Genomic DNA, 17,249 nt, shown 5'->3' with positions numbered 1-17,249 from the left:
ACAGGAGAGGACCCAGGACTGAACCCTATGGTACTCCACTTGTCACTGGTCTGAAGTCAGATTTGGAGTCTGCTACTTTCACAGTGTGGGTTCTGTCCATGAGCCAGTTGGCAACCCATCTTGTGACATAGGGATTTATACCTAGTTTAGTAAGCTTATCTATAATTCCAGAGTGGGGGGTGGTGTCGAAAGCCTTGGCGAGATCTAGATAAGCTGTGTGAACCACCTTACCCTCATCTATGGTTTTGGTGACTGCTTCAAAGAAGTCAATCAGGTTTAGGAGACATAATCTGCCTTTTACAAACCCGAACTGGGTAGGGTCCAGAGTTTGGAGATTACCAATGTCTTTGTTTATGAGTTCCATGATGATACGTTCCATGTATAATATCACAAGGAAGGCTCCATATATTCAGACAAGCAACATTTCACATAATATAAGAGTATAATCTAGCATTTCAGAGGGAAAAAAAACAGCATATTTATAGCAAAGACACAGTCTGACAGGTAATGACATATGTCAGAGTATAATAACAATATAAGGTATAAGACATTTCCCTAGTAGTATTAATTTCTCACACAGAGAAAAGAGTAAACATCGTACTGCAATCATCTGCTAGTTAAAGGATATGAAATTGTAATGAAATACTGATAACCTGTTGACAGCTAATAGTAGAGCTGGCAGCTAATTAGTGGTACAGGAGAAGGGGGGGGGGGTTAGTTGGGGTATGGACAAGGGCATAGCCAGTGAGATTTTAGGTGTGCTTTAAGAGCATTTTTGAAGGGACTGCTGGAAGGGAGGGTAGTTATGGCAGCGGGAAGTGAGTTCCAGGTTTTGGATATGGAGAAGGAGAATAGTGCTTCCCCTGCAGAGTTGTTGGGTTTGGTGACTTGGAGTAGATTTTTGTTGCAGGAGCGAAGGGGTCTGGAGGATTGGTAGGGTTGGAGAAGTGTATGAAGTGAGGGAATTTTAAGAGGGTGGTTTACAAGTTTATGAGCAAAGGTAAGTTGGGTTAGGTGTAGGAGTTGAGGGAGCTCAAGCCAGTCTAGGTTTCTAAAGGAGACACAGTGGTGACTGCGGTGGGAGTCCCCTGACGCAAATTTTGCAATTTTATTGTAGCAGGCTTTGAGTTTCTTTAGGTCTGATTGTCGAAGATTTGTGAGTATGGGTGATGCATAGAGTAGGGTTGAGATTAGTTGGGAAGTTGCAGTAGAGATTCTGGCTGGTTTGGTTAGGTATTGTTGGTTTCTATACAAGGCACCCAGTTTTTTGTGGACTTTTTTTTATAATTTTATTTTTTTTTATAATGTACTTCTTGATACTGAGTTTTAAGCTATGGTTTTGGCACTAAGTGTTTCTCTGTGTTAGACCTTCCTGAATGGTGCTCTTTTCTTTGGGGGATTCAATGACTGCTCCCATTTTGGTTAGGCAGAGGTCTTTGACAAGAAGTAGAAGTTAAAGATGAGTGGGCCCAGCACAGATCCCTGGGGGACTCCACTGGTAACCAGTCTCTGTGTGGAGGTGGCTTCACTGATTCTAACCTCCTAGGTCCTATCAGTGAGCCAACTAACTATCCACAGTGTTATAAAGGGGTTTATGTCTTGTTCCATGAGTTGGCTGATAATGCCCAAGTGGGGAACTGTATCAAATGCCTTAGCCAAATCTAGGCAGACAGTATGCATCGTCTTCCCCTCATTCATTGCCTTAGTGACCTTTTCAGAGAAGTTCACCAGATTCATTAAGCATGACCTTCCTTTTCAAAGCCAAACTGGGGTGGATCCAGTGTCTTGAGGTCTCCTATGTCGCTGTTGATCATTTCCATAATTATTTGTATGGCTTTGCAAATAACACTAGTCAGACTAATGGGTCTATAGTTTCCAGGATCTGTTGAAGGTCCTCCCTTATAAAGGGGAGTGACTGTCACAGTTCTCCATTCATGTGTCACAAATGCTGTTTTAAGACTATAGTTAAGTAATGATTCCAGGGATCCTGATAAGTTGTATTTTAGAGTATTCGGGAGGCATCCTGGGATGTAATTAGGGCCCATTGAAGCTGTGTTCTTGACTTTAGTGAGTGCAACCAGTATATGCTCCCTAATTATAGCTGGAAGGGTTGTGTTTAAGTGTATTTTTGAGGGGACGGTTGGGGTGAAAGGGGGGTAAAGTTTGAAATGAATTTGTCCACTAACAGGTTCACTATACTGGACCACTGACAGGGATACTGTTAGCAATCCAAAGGAGTAACACAACTGCCAGCTCAACAACAAGGTCATCTAATGATTCCCTCTCTAGGTGTATGCTGTTTAATCCTAACATAACCTTGTCTGAATTGTATGCCACCATAAAAAATTAAATGGATGTATTCCATTTTGAATTCATTTTATAACTCACTATTTCAGATAATACCTATTTATCTGTAAACATCCCATCCCAACTTATAGCTCAGTTTTGGGGAAATGTTACGCTTAAGAAGGCATAATCACTGAATTGTATTTAATTAGGATTATTTTTAAGTCTTGATGTGCACTTCACCCAGTGTACAAGATAATTCTGCTAAACCAAAAAAATGAAATACTGAGCAACAAACAGAACAGAACAACCAATGGATTAAGGAGTAGAAATCATTATTCTTAGTAACAAATACCTTTCTTTCAGTTCTTAAAATACCGAATGCTCTAACCATAGCAACTAATCGATGATGTTATCATTTGCTAGTAAAAGACACTGCTCTCCTGCAAATACATAGATTCTAGCACTTTACCTGAAATACTGTCATTATTGCTGCTGGGAACGTGTCAAAATTGGTGGCTGGAGTACCAGAATCAAAATTAAACCTGTACGGTAAAATAAGAAGAAAAACAGTCAGTCAGCAATTTAATCAACTCTACAATCACTATAATCACCAAGTGAAAGAAAATACAAGGTCTTAATATCAGAAATGCTTTCATTAATCCTGATTCTGTCTTTTATGTTTATAATAAAATATGGAACTCAGTGTTGCTGCCAAATTCTGTTAACCATGGTCAATCATGCTCCAGCATGCAGAGTTGATGAGTGACCTTTGTTAGCAAAGCCAACATAACCAACAACTATGCAATCTAGATTTGTAATTAAGCATCAGATACAGGGGAAACTAATATGTTGGTTAATAAATTAACTTCAAATCAGATAGCTTTGATCAAATATACACTTACATGTTAGTGATGGAAAATTGTTACACCTTTACTTAACTGTTTACAACAGAACTTTGTACAGATTCTGTATGAAGTGCACAGGAATATGTCAGTGCATTTTGTTTTTACATTCACCACCTTTTGCCTAATTTCAGTGATCCTAATGTTCCTTTACTTCTATAAAGCAGACAAAGTTTATTTATAGGTTGTGCTGCTTCACCTTACTGCTGCATACCCATGTTTGCTTTCTGTATTAGGTTTGTGTGTTATGTACTCCTTTTTTAAACTATGCACAACTGACATAAGTTGCTAGCAGCTCATCTCTTAGTTCAACAGGTCTACTGGACCCACCTTAGCCACCTGGGGCTCTACCCAACCCACATCACAGGGCAGCTGAGAAGATCAAGGACACTGGTGCAACATCATACCTCTGCCAGAGAGTGAGTATGTCCTACCTCACCCTTGTCACTGCAGCCTTGTGGATTCTGCTAAGGCTGCCCCCAACAGATGCATGCATGCTTCCCCCATGTGCAACCTCCCAACCAACTGGCACACTGCTTGCAACATGAAGCTCAGCAGGCTCTGCATGATGCTATTGCAATGAATCAGGCTGCCTCCCACCTATCCAGGATGGGTGAGTTGGTGTTGATGACTCACTCCCATCCTTCCCTGTTTGGTACCTCCAGTTCTTGTGTCACTAGTTGAACAAAGGTCTTCTGGGATAAAGTCAAGGATTGATTCATCTCCTTCAATGGCCTAGGTGAATGTGTGTGTGCTTATTGTACTATATTTTTATTTTATGGCTGAGCTGTATCTGAAAGGAGTAATGTAGCACAAGCTGACTTAACAAAATAGCAAGCTAAATAAAACAAAATACTACACCAGAACATAATGCTGAAGGAGTAAGAATATGCTGCTGGTACTCACTGGCCTCCGAATAGCTGCATCCCCAGAAGAGCAAAGACAACAATAAAGAGGAAAAGGAGGAACAGTAAACTAATAATAGATTTCATGGAATTCAAGAGAGAAACAACTAGGTTTCTCAGAGAAGCCCAGTACCTGTTGACAGAAAAAAGACAGGAAAATTAGTATGACCAACAACTCAGAATTATTATCAGTATCAGCACTGTGCTCTCAGAAGATCCTCTTTGGTAAAGAATTCTGTAGAACTAATAATGATCCTATAGTACTGACAATGTAATAATGATCTTGTTGTACTGTCAATGTAGTAATGATCCTATTGTACTAACAATGTACAGATTTCAACATCTTAAGGATAGCAGCAAAGTGTAGCCTAAATATGTACAACACTTTATAAGTAGTAGTTGTTGTTCTGGTTAATAAACCCAGTTTTTTGTATATTAAATTAAGCAAGAGTTGTAGCATTAAATGTCTATGATAACACTCATACAAATTTGTATTATGCTTTAACACAATTCCATCATTGTTTTTTTTTTCTGCTGCTGTATTATGCATATTCACTCACAAAGGGTACTACTAAAATTCACCTTTGTTCATCTCGCTGTCTCCTTTCCAGTAATCTATTGCTGCATTACAAAATGAGACCACACACCTACAAAATACATTAAAATAATGGGCATTTCCACAATACAGTAATCAGTATTTACACAAATACAGAGTTTGTATGCACCCATCAGTTTCTGAAACACAGTTGTTTTACATTAAACAAATACTAAAAATGGAGCACAATACATGTTTTTGTACTTTAGTGAAAAGGCAGAAGTTAAGGTGTAATTCCAAACCACAGGAAAAAATAATGCGAGGAAGAAAACTAGAGAGTGTAAATAGTAAGCATTTTATTTTGTATTCCTATTACAAAGTATAATGAGAACTTGCAGTCAGAAGACATATAAATTAGACATGGCCACAAACTAATATTGGGTCTCTCAGTATACATGCTATGTATACACATGTGCATATATATACAAATATATTTATATAGATATATATCTCTATATTTGTTTATCTATCTGTCCATATGGTTACACTGTGGAACATCGAATGCTCATATGCGTAGACAGTTTTTCAGGCTGCAAATAACAGTGAATGCTCATGTGAGTTTTTCCCACCAAAGGGTTTGTCTAGGATCATAGTGCAGCAGGGTAAGGGAATTTGCCCTTACCCCTTACTGCTGTGCAATCTCAGAGTTGGCATATAATTAGTAAGTGGTTTGAGAGCTTACCACCCTGAAAAAATATTTTTTAATTTTTGTTTTTGATCATTTTTGATTTGTTCTAAAATGATTGTTGTTTTAATGATCAGCATTTTGAATATTCAGTTGTTCGGTGTTTGATGATATGCGCGCGCGCGCGCACACACACACACACATATGTATATATATATATATATATATATATATATATATATATACATACACACACATATAAATATACAGCAAGCTAGATGAACCAGAGGTATCCCTTTTGCTAGGAAAAAATAAGAGTAGCCTAAAATGGCCTATTAGGGTTATCTATAGGCTCAAAATTCCAAAAACGTATAACTATCTCTGAAGCTGAAACTATTTGGGTTACTTTTGCCTATTAACCAAAAATATACACACAACGGAGGTTAACCATGGAAAAACTTCTTTTATTTAAAAACACAAAACAGAAACACTTAAAAAATTTTTAAAAATTAAGCACTTTCATCCCTCCAAAGGGGGACTTAATCAGAATAACATTCTAGTCACAAATACAAATTTATATAACCCTTCAACTCATACTATTGGTTTGTTTCCAACCAATTACAATAACTAACACCAAAAATGTAAATAAGAAAGTTAAAAGACATCAAATTGTTCTACCTACATTTAAAATTATTAGTACGACTTAGCAACATTTCATTTACTGTGTAAGTATGACACCAAAAGAGGAATATAATATTCATACATGCTTCTAAAAGGTTTTACTATTGTAATAACACCATGACCCACTTTCATAATTTATCTGCTTTTTTCTTTATTATTTGGCATCAAGGAAATGGAATCATTTAACCCAGGGGGAAAATTCGCAGCCAGTCTTAGTTGCCACTGTAACTCTTTCTTACTTAAAAGGTCCTTCCAATCGCCCCCTCTAGGTTCTGTTTTGACACATTCCAGTATACCAAATCTAAACTTGACAAAGTCCTTACAAATCAGGGAGTGCCTGTATAGAGCATTAGTTTCTTTCTTGTTCTTAACATCATTATTAAGCTCGTAAATTCTAGTTTTAATGCCCTTTCAGTTTTCATAGGTTCATAGGTAGGTACTAGGCTACCTGCCCGAAGGCATTTATGAGCCTAGCCAGAATGTGTTGGCTGTTGCCACCCCCTTAGATTAGCTCCCTGTGCCTCTGTCCTGCACAGCCACTGAAGTGATCCCCGGGGTAAACTTTCTGTTTCCCATCTACTCGTCAAGGTTTCTTTTGAAGTGTTAGCGAGGAGCTCTGCCTAATGTAGATTGGAATCTTGTTCCAAAGCATGGGAAGTCTCTGGGACAGGAATCTATCCCTCCAGCACGTCCTCTTTATTGTTGTGGTGAGGTTTAGATCCCTAGAGCGTGTGGCTTGAGGGTATAAGGTTTTCTTTAGGTGGAGCATGTCCATCAATTCTGGGTTGGACATGGCCTTGTATGTCAGGCAGAGATCACCTCTGAGTAGGCGGTATGCAACCGAGTACAGCTGGAGTTACTTCAGTCGAGCTGCATAAGGCATCTGTTTGAGGCCAGTGATCCCCTTGGTGAGGTACTTCTGTGGTCTTTCCAGCTGCTGCAGGTGTCTTGTAAGGTACATCCCAAATGGGGCGTTGTACTCTATGATGGGTCTGATGAGTGATGAGTAGAGGGGCACAATGACCTTTTTTTGATCTGGATGCGAACCCTTTTGTGATTAGGTGGGCCACGTACAAGGATTTTCTAACCACTTTGGTAATGTGATTATCAAAGGTGAGATTACTATCTACTTGGGTCCCCAGATCCCTTATTACGTCTTCTGTATTTAGGGGACTTTTGTGGGTACTTTGATTTTTCCAAAGGGGATGACTATGCACTTTTTGGCATTTAGCTTGAGGCCATGATTTTGACACCAGGTATCGGTCTCAGTGAGCCCCTTTTGGAGGATGTCTGTGTCAGCCGGAGAGTCAATTATAGCCCCTAGTTTGCAGTCGTCTGCAAACCTGGTCAGCCATAGTCCTCCTGTGCTTGCCTGTACCTCTGAAAAGTATATGCCGATTAGGAGGGGTCCTAGGACTGAGCCCTGGGGAACGCCACTTGTAACCGGTTTAGAGTCGGACCTAGCTCCCGCAACTCTCACCATGTGGGTTCTGTCTGTGAGCCAGTTGGCAACCCATCTTGTGACGTAGGTGTTTATGTTCAGGCTGGTGAGCTTGTCTATAATACCAGAATGGGGAATGGTGTCGAAGGCCTTTGCGAGGTCTAGGTAGGCTGTGTGTAGCACCTTCCCTCGTCTACAGCCTTGGTAACTGTCTTAAAGAAGTCCACCAGGTTAAGGAGGCATGATCTGCCCTTAACAAAGCCGAACTGGGTAGGGTCCAGTGTTTGGAGGTTCCCAATGTCTCTGTTAATGAGTTCCATGATGATGCGGTCCATAGCCTTGCAGACCAAGCTAGTCAGGCTTATAGGGCGATAGTTCCCGTGGTCTGTTGTGGCTCCACCTTTGTGGAGTGGAATAACTGTTGCTGTGTGCCACTCTATGGATACGTAGCCTGTGGAGAGGCTGAGTTTGAACAGTGTGTTTAGGTGAGGGGTTAGTTCGTCTTTGAGCTCGTGTAGACACCGTCCGGTCCCATTGATGCTGTGTTTTTGGCTTTGGAGAGGGCTGTTTTAACCTGAATGTCTGTGATTTCAGGGACTCTACATTCTTCTGGTATGGTTATGGGCCCTTTTGTGTCCTTTTTCAGCGAAGTCCTGGGCAGAAAAGCTCCACAAGGTTACATAGTAATTTGGTGAAATAGTTAACAAAGTTTAACAATATTTATCAATAATTAAAAAAAGAAAGATTAACCATAGTTTAAAAAGTTTAACATGTTAATTAGAAGAAAACTGATTACAAGATATATAGGTGAGCCTAAGTACAGTATATATACAATCAACTTCATAGAAAAAAAAGTATGATGGATAATTACATTGACAATGTCAGCACACAGACTTTTTGATACTGCAGCAAGAAAGAAAAGAAAGAACTAAATATGAAATGAGCTCCTTTTACACCTAAGAGGTGCTGCCATCCAGGTGGGAAGGTGTCTGTCCACCCTGCAGGGAAAGCAAGTCAGATGACACACCTTTTGAAGTAGAAATCTCCCAGGGTCATCACTACTGCAGCAGTGAACTATACGATGAACATCCCTCATTACTTTAATGAGAAAGAAGGCAAAGTTCTGGTAAACTACCTTTACTGGCAGACTGAATGATGGAAGATTCCAGTGACTAAAGAACATTATGGTGGTGGTAGTGGTGGTGGTGGAGCTGACTAACAAACAAAAATCTTTATCATATCCAGAGACAGACAGCAAGGAGATAATTCCAATAAACATATAAACATTGTCTTAAAAATACACTTTACTAAAAAAAATAAACACTTAGTGTAGTCTTTGCTAAATCAACTGGTTGGTTTCTTAACTGATTCCATTTACTTTGGAGAACAATGTACTTGTTTAATCAGTTTCGAGTAACTTCACATTTCATCAGTTTTGTCATATGAATTCAAACAGAAATATAAGCATATGAAATATTTTTTTTTTGTAAATGATGAAGTTGCTGTGCAAAAAAAAGTCATTGGTGATGCTGAGTACATTATTCTTTCCTTACCCCTTCAGTTTCATTGGTACTGCTCTGTTCTCCTCACTGCCATGTGAATACCATCCACCCACCCCTAACAAACAAGGAAAGAAAAGTAGACAACTTTGCTTCACACGCCTCCTTGCTGTTTCACCATGACATCACAGACTACTGTGTCAAACCTGACTTGCCATTATAGAGGAAAAAAGCAACATTCATAAACAGCTTGCAGAGACTGCTAAGTGGATACAACAGTCTTTCACACAAAGACCAGTCATAAGTCATTTATTTAAATTATCAAATCATGTGATCTACCTATCAAAGTATTCAACTACCAATCATAATGCAGTACACTTAGACTTACATGAAGCAAGACAGTCAGCATCGCCATGATATAATAATTGCATCAAATTCACCCTACATTTTACCTACATAGAACCCCCCACATCTATTACACATAGCCAGGTAAACCACCTTTTTAGTGAAGCAGTTCCCCTTGGCAAATTTAATATTTGTTTTCATTCACTTTGTCAAGGTTGTCGCTAAATCCTTCACAATAAATTGGCATTGGGTGCAACTCCTGCATGGCTTAGTACCTCCTTCTGAAGTTAACCTTTTGTCAAATTTCATCTCCAAAAGTTTTTTGATGTTACTACCTACTTTATTAATTTAAAGGGATTTTTCACCCACCACTGCTCTCACATCATTGTTAACCCTAAAGATGTTCCAATTTTTTCTTAAAATGTATCTAACTTCCCCTGAAATCAGACTGTGTTGAACTATGCAGGCCTTCTCATACATACTAGAATTATCAGGGGTGTTTTTTTACATTCCCCAGAAAGACCAATTCCTAATAGTGGTTTGTATTTTTCCCCACTCTCAATAAACTTATCTGTAATTTCCTCCACCATCTGTCTGGGATAGCCCTCTCCTGAAACATATCCTTCAACTCCGTGAATTCATCTTTGACATATGCATGTTGCGATGTCATACGGGTAATCCTAACTGCTTGGCCCTTGATTAGACTCCTCTTTTGTGTTACAGGATGACTGCTAGAGAAATGTGGGTAAGAATTGCCTATACCAAACTGAGATGTTTCTTCTTGATTGTCCTTTTTCCTGTGGGAGCGAAGGTTAAATGACTGCTGATGTTAGATGTCTCATTGCGAGCAAAATAAAATAAAAATGAAAAGACTCTGATCGACATTCCTCTTTTTTGATCTCTATTCAGTCCTTCAATAAATACTGGTGGTTTCCAGAAGATCTATCAGGCAGAGCATTGTGTACTGCATGTTGTTGAAAGTTTCAACATTTATATTCTTAGAAGGGGGCATGTATGTGTGGGGAGGTATCCACCTTAAGGGTGTGTCAATACTGTGACACTCCCTGAGGTTGACCTCACCCATTTTTTTGAGGTGATCAGAGTAATTCATTGTTACAGCTATTTATTTTATGAACACAAATTAGATGTTACAAACATAAGGTAGAAAATGTAAAGCATTATCAAAGTTATAAAAAATAGACTTGTATGAAATTAAGTTATTTCCCTTTTGAGTCAAAGTGAAAGTGAGTTACCTTTTTTATAGTTATTGTTTAGGGACCACTAATGTTTAATCAACGCTTTTGCTTTTTATCAAAGCTTCTTCAGATCTGCCATGATTATCTAGGTTTTGAAAATTATTGCTTGAACCAAGTAACGCTATAAGGGAAGTAGTCTGGGTCTAATAATGCATAATTGTGCAGTTACGTCAGGGCCACGTGGTTTGTTGTTTGTGTCTAAAATTGCCAAATTAAATTATGCTCCATTATTATGCCTTTTTTTATATATATTTTTATTTTTACTTTTATTCATTTTTGTAAATAGTAGATTAGGATTGAACCATAACGTTCAGCCATTCTGTCAAGGTGGAGCAATAGTTTTTAGTCCTCTGTCTCCTTGTCATGTTATGAGGAAGCATTTAGTCTCGCTTTAAAGAGAGGAGACATTGTATTATTATGGTCATGCTTGTAAGTTTGTTTTATAAAATAAAATTGGAAGTTTGTTTTTGTAAAAAGTAAAATAAAAGAGATCTTAAACAGCAACTGAGTTGTTCTTCTTCTAACCCCGTCTTTTGTATTGCCACAATGCATCCTTTGAGCCCAAGTGGTCAGGCATACTTGGGAATTAGATGTCCAGGGTGCTGGGGCCACACATATGACCAACAGTGATGCCAGTATCTTGAATTTATGAAAACTAGCAACACCAGTTTCTGTAAGTACCTGCTGCTAAGAGTCCTGTTTCTGACTAGCCCTCTGTTTTGAGATTATATAGGGAAAGCTAGGAATTTGTTCTGGTTGGTTTTCTTTTCTTAGTTGATTCATTACCATGGGCCTCTCTCTAACTTCACATACACACAGACATCCTTCATTACTTTAATGGCTGGAATCGTCTGATGACATTCCATATCAGGCAATCCAGGTTCTTCCCTTTCAGTTTCTGCACTGATTTATTTTACTAACTTAACATCTGGGGTTCTCTAGTAAGACTCTGTAACAGGTTGCTGATAAAACAGAAGTTCTTTTATCCTTTCCAGACAAAGCCAGATTCTAGTTGCTTTTCAACTTTTGGCGCTGATATCTTTTTCTGTACCAGTGTATTTTTAGAAATGTGTCATGCTACTGCTGCTCCCCTCCTTTTACTAGACATATATTATGGACTTTGAATTCTTAATGGCGTGTCAGGCTGTTGCTGCTGTCCTGTCCCAGGTGTTTACTAGCGGTATATTCAGAATGTCATCAGAATTAATGGCAGACACATGGCAATTAGACTCCAGCCTAATGACAGGGCAGTATTCATATGCCCCCAGCAGGGTTATGTTAGAGAGGAAAAGAGAGAATTCAGGCAGCAGCTGTAGGACCTACGAGATAAAGCAGGACAACATGAGTTGGTGTTGATAAAAATAAGTTATGTCCTTACCATAACATTCCATGTGAGTTGTTCATCTCGCCTTTTTGTTCTTACACGTGGGTTCGGAGCCGATCCCTTGGCTCCGAGTCAGCTGCTTTTCAAGCTCAGACTCTCAGAGAAGCTCAAGACCTAGTGTATATCCCATGATGCTCTACTGTAAATCCCCAGATCTAGTATGCTGCAACCAAGACAGCCTACAGGAAGAAATAGAACTATAGTGCCTACATATCTAGGTAGCTATAAGTTTGTAGAAGGAAGAAACAGTCTGTTCCAGAAGACAGGCTGACAAAAGTCGACCAATCCACCAAGGCAACCATCTTTCTCAACAGGAGGGGGAAGGTGGGTGGGAATGTAAGAACAAAAAGGCGAGATGAACAACTCACATGGAACGTTATGGTAAAGACATAACTTCTTTATGTGAAGTTGTTCTATCTCGCTGTTTTGTTCTTACACGTGGGTAGCGTCCCAAGCACCCTAATCCTGGGTGGCTCACGGGAGAACATTCCTGAGCACAGTGGAACCAAAGGAAGCCCTGTCCCTGGAGGTCCTGTCCACTTTGTAATGAGTGATAAATGTGTGAGGTTTTGACCAAGTAGCGGCTGCACAGATGGTATCCAAGGGCAAACGAGCTGCATGAGCTAATGACGTAGAAACAGCCCGGGTAGAATGGGCTTTAACGTTAGTTGTTAATGGTTGATTAGTGGAGGAATAAATGAATTTAATGCAGTCAGAAAGCTACTTGGATAATGTGATTTTTGATACTGCAAAACCTTTCTTACTCTTTGCGTAAGAGACAAAGAGTTGATCCGATTGTCTGAAATTCTTGGTCCTATCCAGGTAGAATCTCAATTGTCTGTGTACATCCAGCTTGTGTAACATATATTCCAGTCTGTTGGTATGGTGTCTAAAGAAGGTTGGAAGCTCAATGGACTGATTTAAGTTAGTCTCTGAACAGACCTTGGGAAGGAAGGTAGGGTTAGTCCTGAGGGAGACCCTATCAGGGTGAAAAATCAAATATGGGGGATTGGAGGACAAGGCCTGGAGTTTGGAGACCCTATGTGCAGACGTAATGGCTACTAGAAATATAGTTTTCCAAGACACAAACTTTAAGTGACATAATGAGGCGGGTTCGAAGGGGGCGAGCATCAATTGGGATAAAACCAGATTCAAATTCCAGGGAGAGACAGGTTGTCTGATAGGCGGTCTGAGATGGTGGGTCCCTTTTAAGAATGCCTTACATAATCTATGGGACATGATGTTAGACCCGTTAAACCCTACATGGAAATTGGAAATAGCAGCCAATTGAACTCTAATGGTGGCAGCAGCTGTGCCATCATGGAACAAGGAAGACAAGAACTCTAAGATGGTATGAATAGGTGCCACATAAGGGTCAATGTCATGATGAGAAGCCCAGTGAACAAATCGTTTTCATTTGCTATTATATAGCTTCCTGGTAGACAGTTTATGAGAGGAAACAATAATATGTTGGACCGCGGGAGACAAATCTTGAGACCTGGCTAATATGGGAATTGGAGAAGCCAAGCTGTCAGTTTTAGGGAGATGAGGGAGGGATGAAGAACTCCTGACGAATGAGTCAGAAGATCTGGCACTGGGTCCAAGATCCATGGTTCTTCCACTTAATACTTCTGCAGGAAGGGGAACTAAATCTGCCAAGACCAAGATGGGGCTATCAAAATCACAGTCCTTCCCAGACTTTTGGCTTTCTCTATGAATTTGAGAATTAGGGGAATTGGCGGGAAGGCATATAGGAGGCCCAGGGGCCAATCGTGTACGAGCACATCCCTCGGGTTGCTGCCCGGTGGGGGATAAAGGGCAAAGTAGCTGCTGCATTTGGCATTCATCGGAGATGCAAATAGGTCGCAGCAAGGCTGGCCCCATCTGTGGAAAATCTTGTCCGCCACCTGTTGTTTGAGAGACCACTCATGAGAAAACAGCATGGCCCTGCTTAGCTTGTCCGCTATCATGTTGGATGACCCCGGGATGTGCATTGCTATCAGAAAGCGTCTGGTGGATACAGCCCATTGCCAAATTCTTAGGGCCTCTCGGCATAAGGGATACGATCTGGTTCCCCCTTGCTTGTTGATGTACCAGACTACTGACATGTTGTCCGTCTGGATAGCAATTGTACCTGGAGGAAGAGAGTCGTGAAAGTGTTGCAACACCAGGAACACCGCTCTCAGCTCTAGGACATTTATATGCAAATGTGATTCCATGTTTGACCAAGTGCCTTGGACAGTCTTTCCCTGAAATAGCCCCCCCCACCCTATCAGGGAAACATCCTTGGTCACTGTGGCTGTGGGTTGGGGGAGAACAAAGGAACGTCTGATTATCACTTGGTTGCTGTTCAGCCAACAATTGAAATCCCTCTTGCAAAGATTCGTTAACCGGATCTCGTGTAACATGGGCAGTCGTTGGTAAAACCACTGTGCGAAGAGTAGCCACTGGAGTATCCGCATGTGCATGCACCCTAATGGGACTGCTATCAGTGTGGCTGCCATTGTGCCCAATAGCTGCAGTATCTGGAACGCAGGAGCTTTGTTTCAGACCAACAGACTGGATAATTGACTTTTTAGAGATACGATTCTTGCTTGAGGTAACCTGATCCTTGAATTGACGGTGTCCAGTTCTGCTCCTATAAATGTAATATGCTGCAAGGGTGATAACACAGATTTTTCGAAATTTAAGGTTATGCCCAACTGAGAACAAAGGCTTATGGTGTAGTCTCTTGCTTGGATTAGTTGATGCCTGGAGGTGGCGGTGAGGAGTCAGTCATCCAGATATGGAAACACCCGGAATCCCAAACGTCTCAGGTGAGGCGTGACCACTGCCATACATTTGGTGAACACCCTGGGGGCTGTGGTGAGACCAAAGGGCAGGGCTCTGAACTGGTAATGACTGGCCCCCAGCCAGAAATGCAGGTGATCTCTGGATGATCTGTCCATTTTGATGTGGTAGTATGCATCCTTGAGATATATAGAGCACATCCAATCGCCCGTTGCTAAGAACGGAAGAATCGATTGAAGCGTGACCATCCGGAACTTTTCCTTCTTGACGAAGGTGTTGAGTTTGCTGAGGTCCAGTATGGGCCTCCAGTCCCCTGTTTTCTTTGGAACTAAAAAGAACCTCGAGTAAGTTCTGGATCCTATTTGGTCTGCCGGGACTGGCTGGATGACTCTTTTGTCTAGCAGTTTTTGGATTTCTATGGCTGCTAGCTTTCTCAGACTGGGTGGAACGTCTGGAATCCTTGTACACATGGGGGGGGGGGGTTTGTAAAGGGAATGTAATAACCTCTGGCAATGATGCTTTTTACCCTATAATCCATTGTAATGTTTAGCCAGGCGTTTGGGTATAAAGCCAAGCAACCCCCAACTGCCTCCAGAGAAGGACAGCCGGGCTTCCTTTCAGGAACGCTGATAGGGTTTACAAGAGAACTGATCCCTGTCACCCTGGTTTTGCAGACCGCCTCTGCCGTTTGGATGGCATCTTCCGTTTCTGCCCCATCCTCTGCCCCTAGAGGGGGTATCAGTAGGTGTGGATTGGAAAGCTCCTTGGGGTTTTCGGAACCACATTTTTCCACTTCGTTGCCCTTTGGGGTACGGTATAGTTGGAGTGGAAAAACGGACTCCTACAGCAGACAGAGTCTTTCCTTCTTGTTCACACCTAGTAAGTGTCTCCGTAACTTTGGGTCCGAATAAGGTGGACCTATCGAATGGGGTATTGACAAAGGAAGATTTGAAGGCTTCCGCAAAGGAGCAAAGGCGCATCCAGGACTGTCTCCGAAGAGCTATCACTGAGCCTGCCGCCCTACTCGATCCATTGGCAGCTTAGGAAATGAGTCGCATGGATGAGTTTACTATCGAATTGAGGGTGTTGAGTTGTGAAGTCACCTTCTCAGAAACTGCGTCAGCTGTGTTACCCTGGAGAGTATCTCCCAGCTCTTTAAGGAGATCTCGTTGAAGGTGGGTAAATTGTGTCAGGTAGTTGAGCGACCTCATGGAAAATGCCGCAGAACTAAATATGTGTTTCCCATACCTGTCCATCATCCTGGAATCCCTATTAGGAGGATGGACAGAAGAAGAGGTTTCCGACATCTCTTTCTTGGTGGCTGCCGCCACCACCATGGCATCAACCGGGACTCCCTTTGTAAGAAAAGCCTTGTCAGTAGGGGAAGTAATAAACTTGTTGGGCCTCCGAGGGACCAGTTCCACTGAGTCAGGGGGACTCCCACACCCTTCGAGCAACCAGCTCCATCAATTTGTCGAAGGGCAGGGTAACCCAGGAGGTGGATGGTTGAGATCCAAAGGCCTTCAGGAGGACCGACTCGTCCTCAGTAGGGGCAAGGGACTGCCAATCACCCCTCTGTCTTAAGATCTCCAAAATGTCTGCAAATGAGACATCCTCTGAGGGGGATCGTGGGGACCCTTCTGATTCCTCCAAGTCGGTATCCGATGTCAGGGATTCCTGTGGGGAATCCAAGTGCCTCCTATTGCACAGTCTCTTCCTAGGTACTTCATCGGTGGGAGCATCCAATGAAGTCCCAAGAGAGGAGGGGCCACCCAGTGGGGATAACTGAGACCCTGGATTTCGACGCTTGGTGGGGACCTGTGGGAAAGAGGTAGAACGAGGCCCTTTAAGGGGAGGGGAAGACAGATCCTAGGAGGTAGTGGTCTTAGTAGACATGACCTTCCTCAGGGCATCGAAGGCACCAGAATCTCGGTCCGAGTAGTCTGTCAGCTCCGAAGATGCCGGCAGCTCTCCCCGAGCTGAGACCCCCCCCGCTCCAATCCAGAGGACGGAGCCGAAGCCACCTGCGCCGAAGCCCCGAGGGGAAGGGTCGGAACCGAGGTATCGGTTCGACTCTCCACCCCGGAGCCAGCGAGGGACTGTCGGCCCAGAGACTCCCCAGTCAGAACCGAGGAGATCAAGGTCGATGGAGCCGAGGGAGGTGGATCAAACCTCAGCTCTGAGGGCTCTACCAACATCGGTTCCACCTGCCCCGGCTCCGAGAGCTCAACAGGCTTCGGAGGAGGAGGGGGAAAAATTATGGCTGGGGTTTCAAGCTTCGAAGCCAAGTGGCTCGAAGTGGACAGCATTTTGGCCAGGGCCAGGTTCTCTAAGAGCCTCTTAACCACTCGGTCCAGGTCCACATCAGAAAGCCAAGAGGAATGCGTCGAGGGATGGGTCGAAGGAGCCGAAGATGGTATCGACTGAAGAATTGGAGACTGAGGAGTCTCCAATATCGGATCCACAACTGGGCTCTGAGGTAGAGGATCGATAGACAGCTCCAAGGGCTGTGGAGCCGATGCACGAACCATAGTAGA

At 42.1% G+C, this 17,249-nt stretch overlaps 1 protein-coding gene across 1 annotated transcript in view; it reads right to left on the bottom strand.

Moving 5' to 3' along the window:
• CACNA1A (calcium voltage-gated channel subunit alpha1 A) overlaps window positions 1–17,249 on the bottom strand; it is a 3,713,953-nt gene that overhangs the window by 2,371,512 nt on the left and 1,325,192 nt on the right. Inside the window, exons 11-12 of the mRNA XM_044082385.1 lie at window positions 4,098–4,229; window positions 2,759–2,831 (exon numbers count right to left, since the gene is read on the bottom strand). Of these exons, the coding sequence (XP_043938320.1) occupies window positions 2,759–2,831; window positions 4,098–4,229 (205 nt within the window). The remainder of the gene's footprint in view (window positions 1–2,758; window positions 2,832–4,097; window positions 4,230–17,249) is intronic.

The sequence above is a fragment of the Protopterus annectens genome, chromosome 9.part0 (genome assembly GCF_019279795.1).
Source record: "Protopterus annectens isolate FY-2018-M chromosome 9.part0, PAN1.0, whole genome shotgun sequence".
Taxonomy (NCBI): domain Eukaryota; kingdom Metazoa; phylum Chordata; order Ceratodontiformes; family Protopteridae; genus Protopterus; species Protopterus annectens.
The sequence above is the reverse complement of the archived record's forward strand: the minus strand, read 5'-3'. Positions and strand labels throughout refer to the sequence as shown.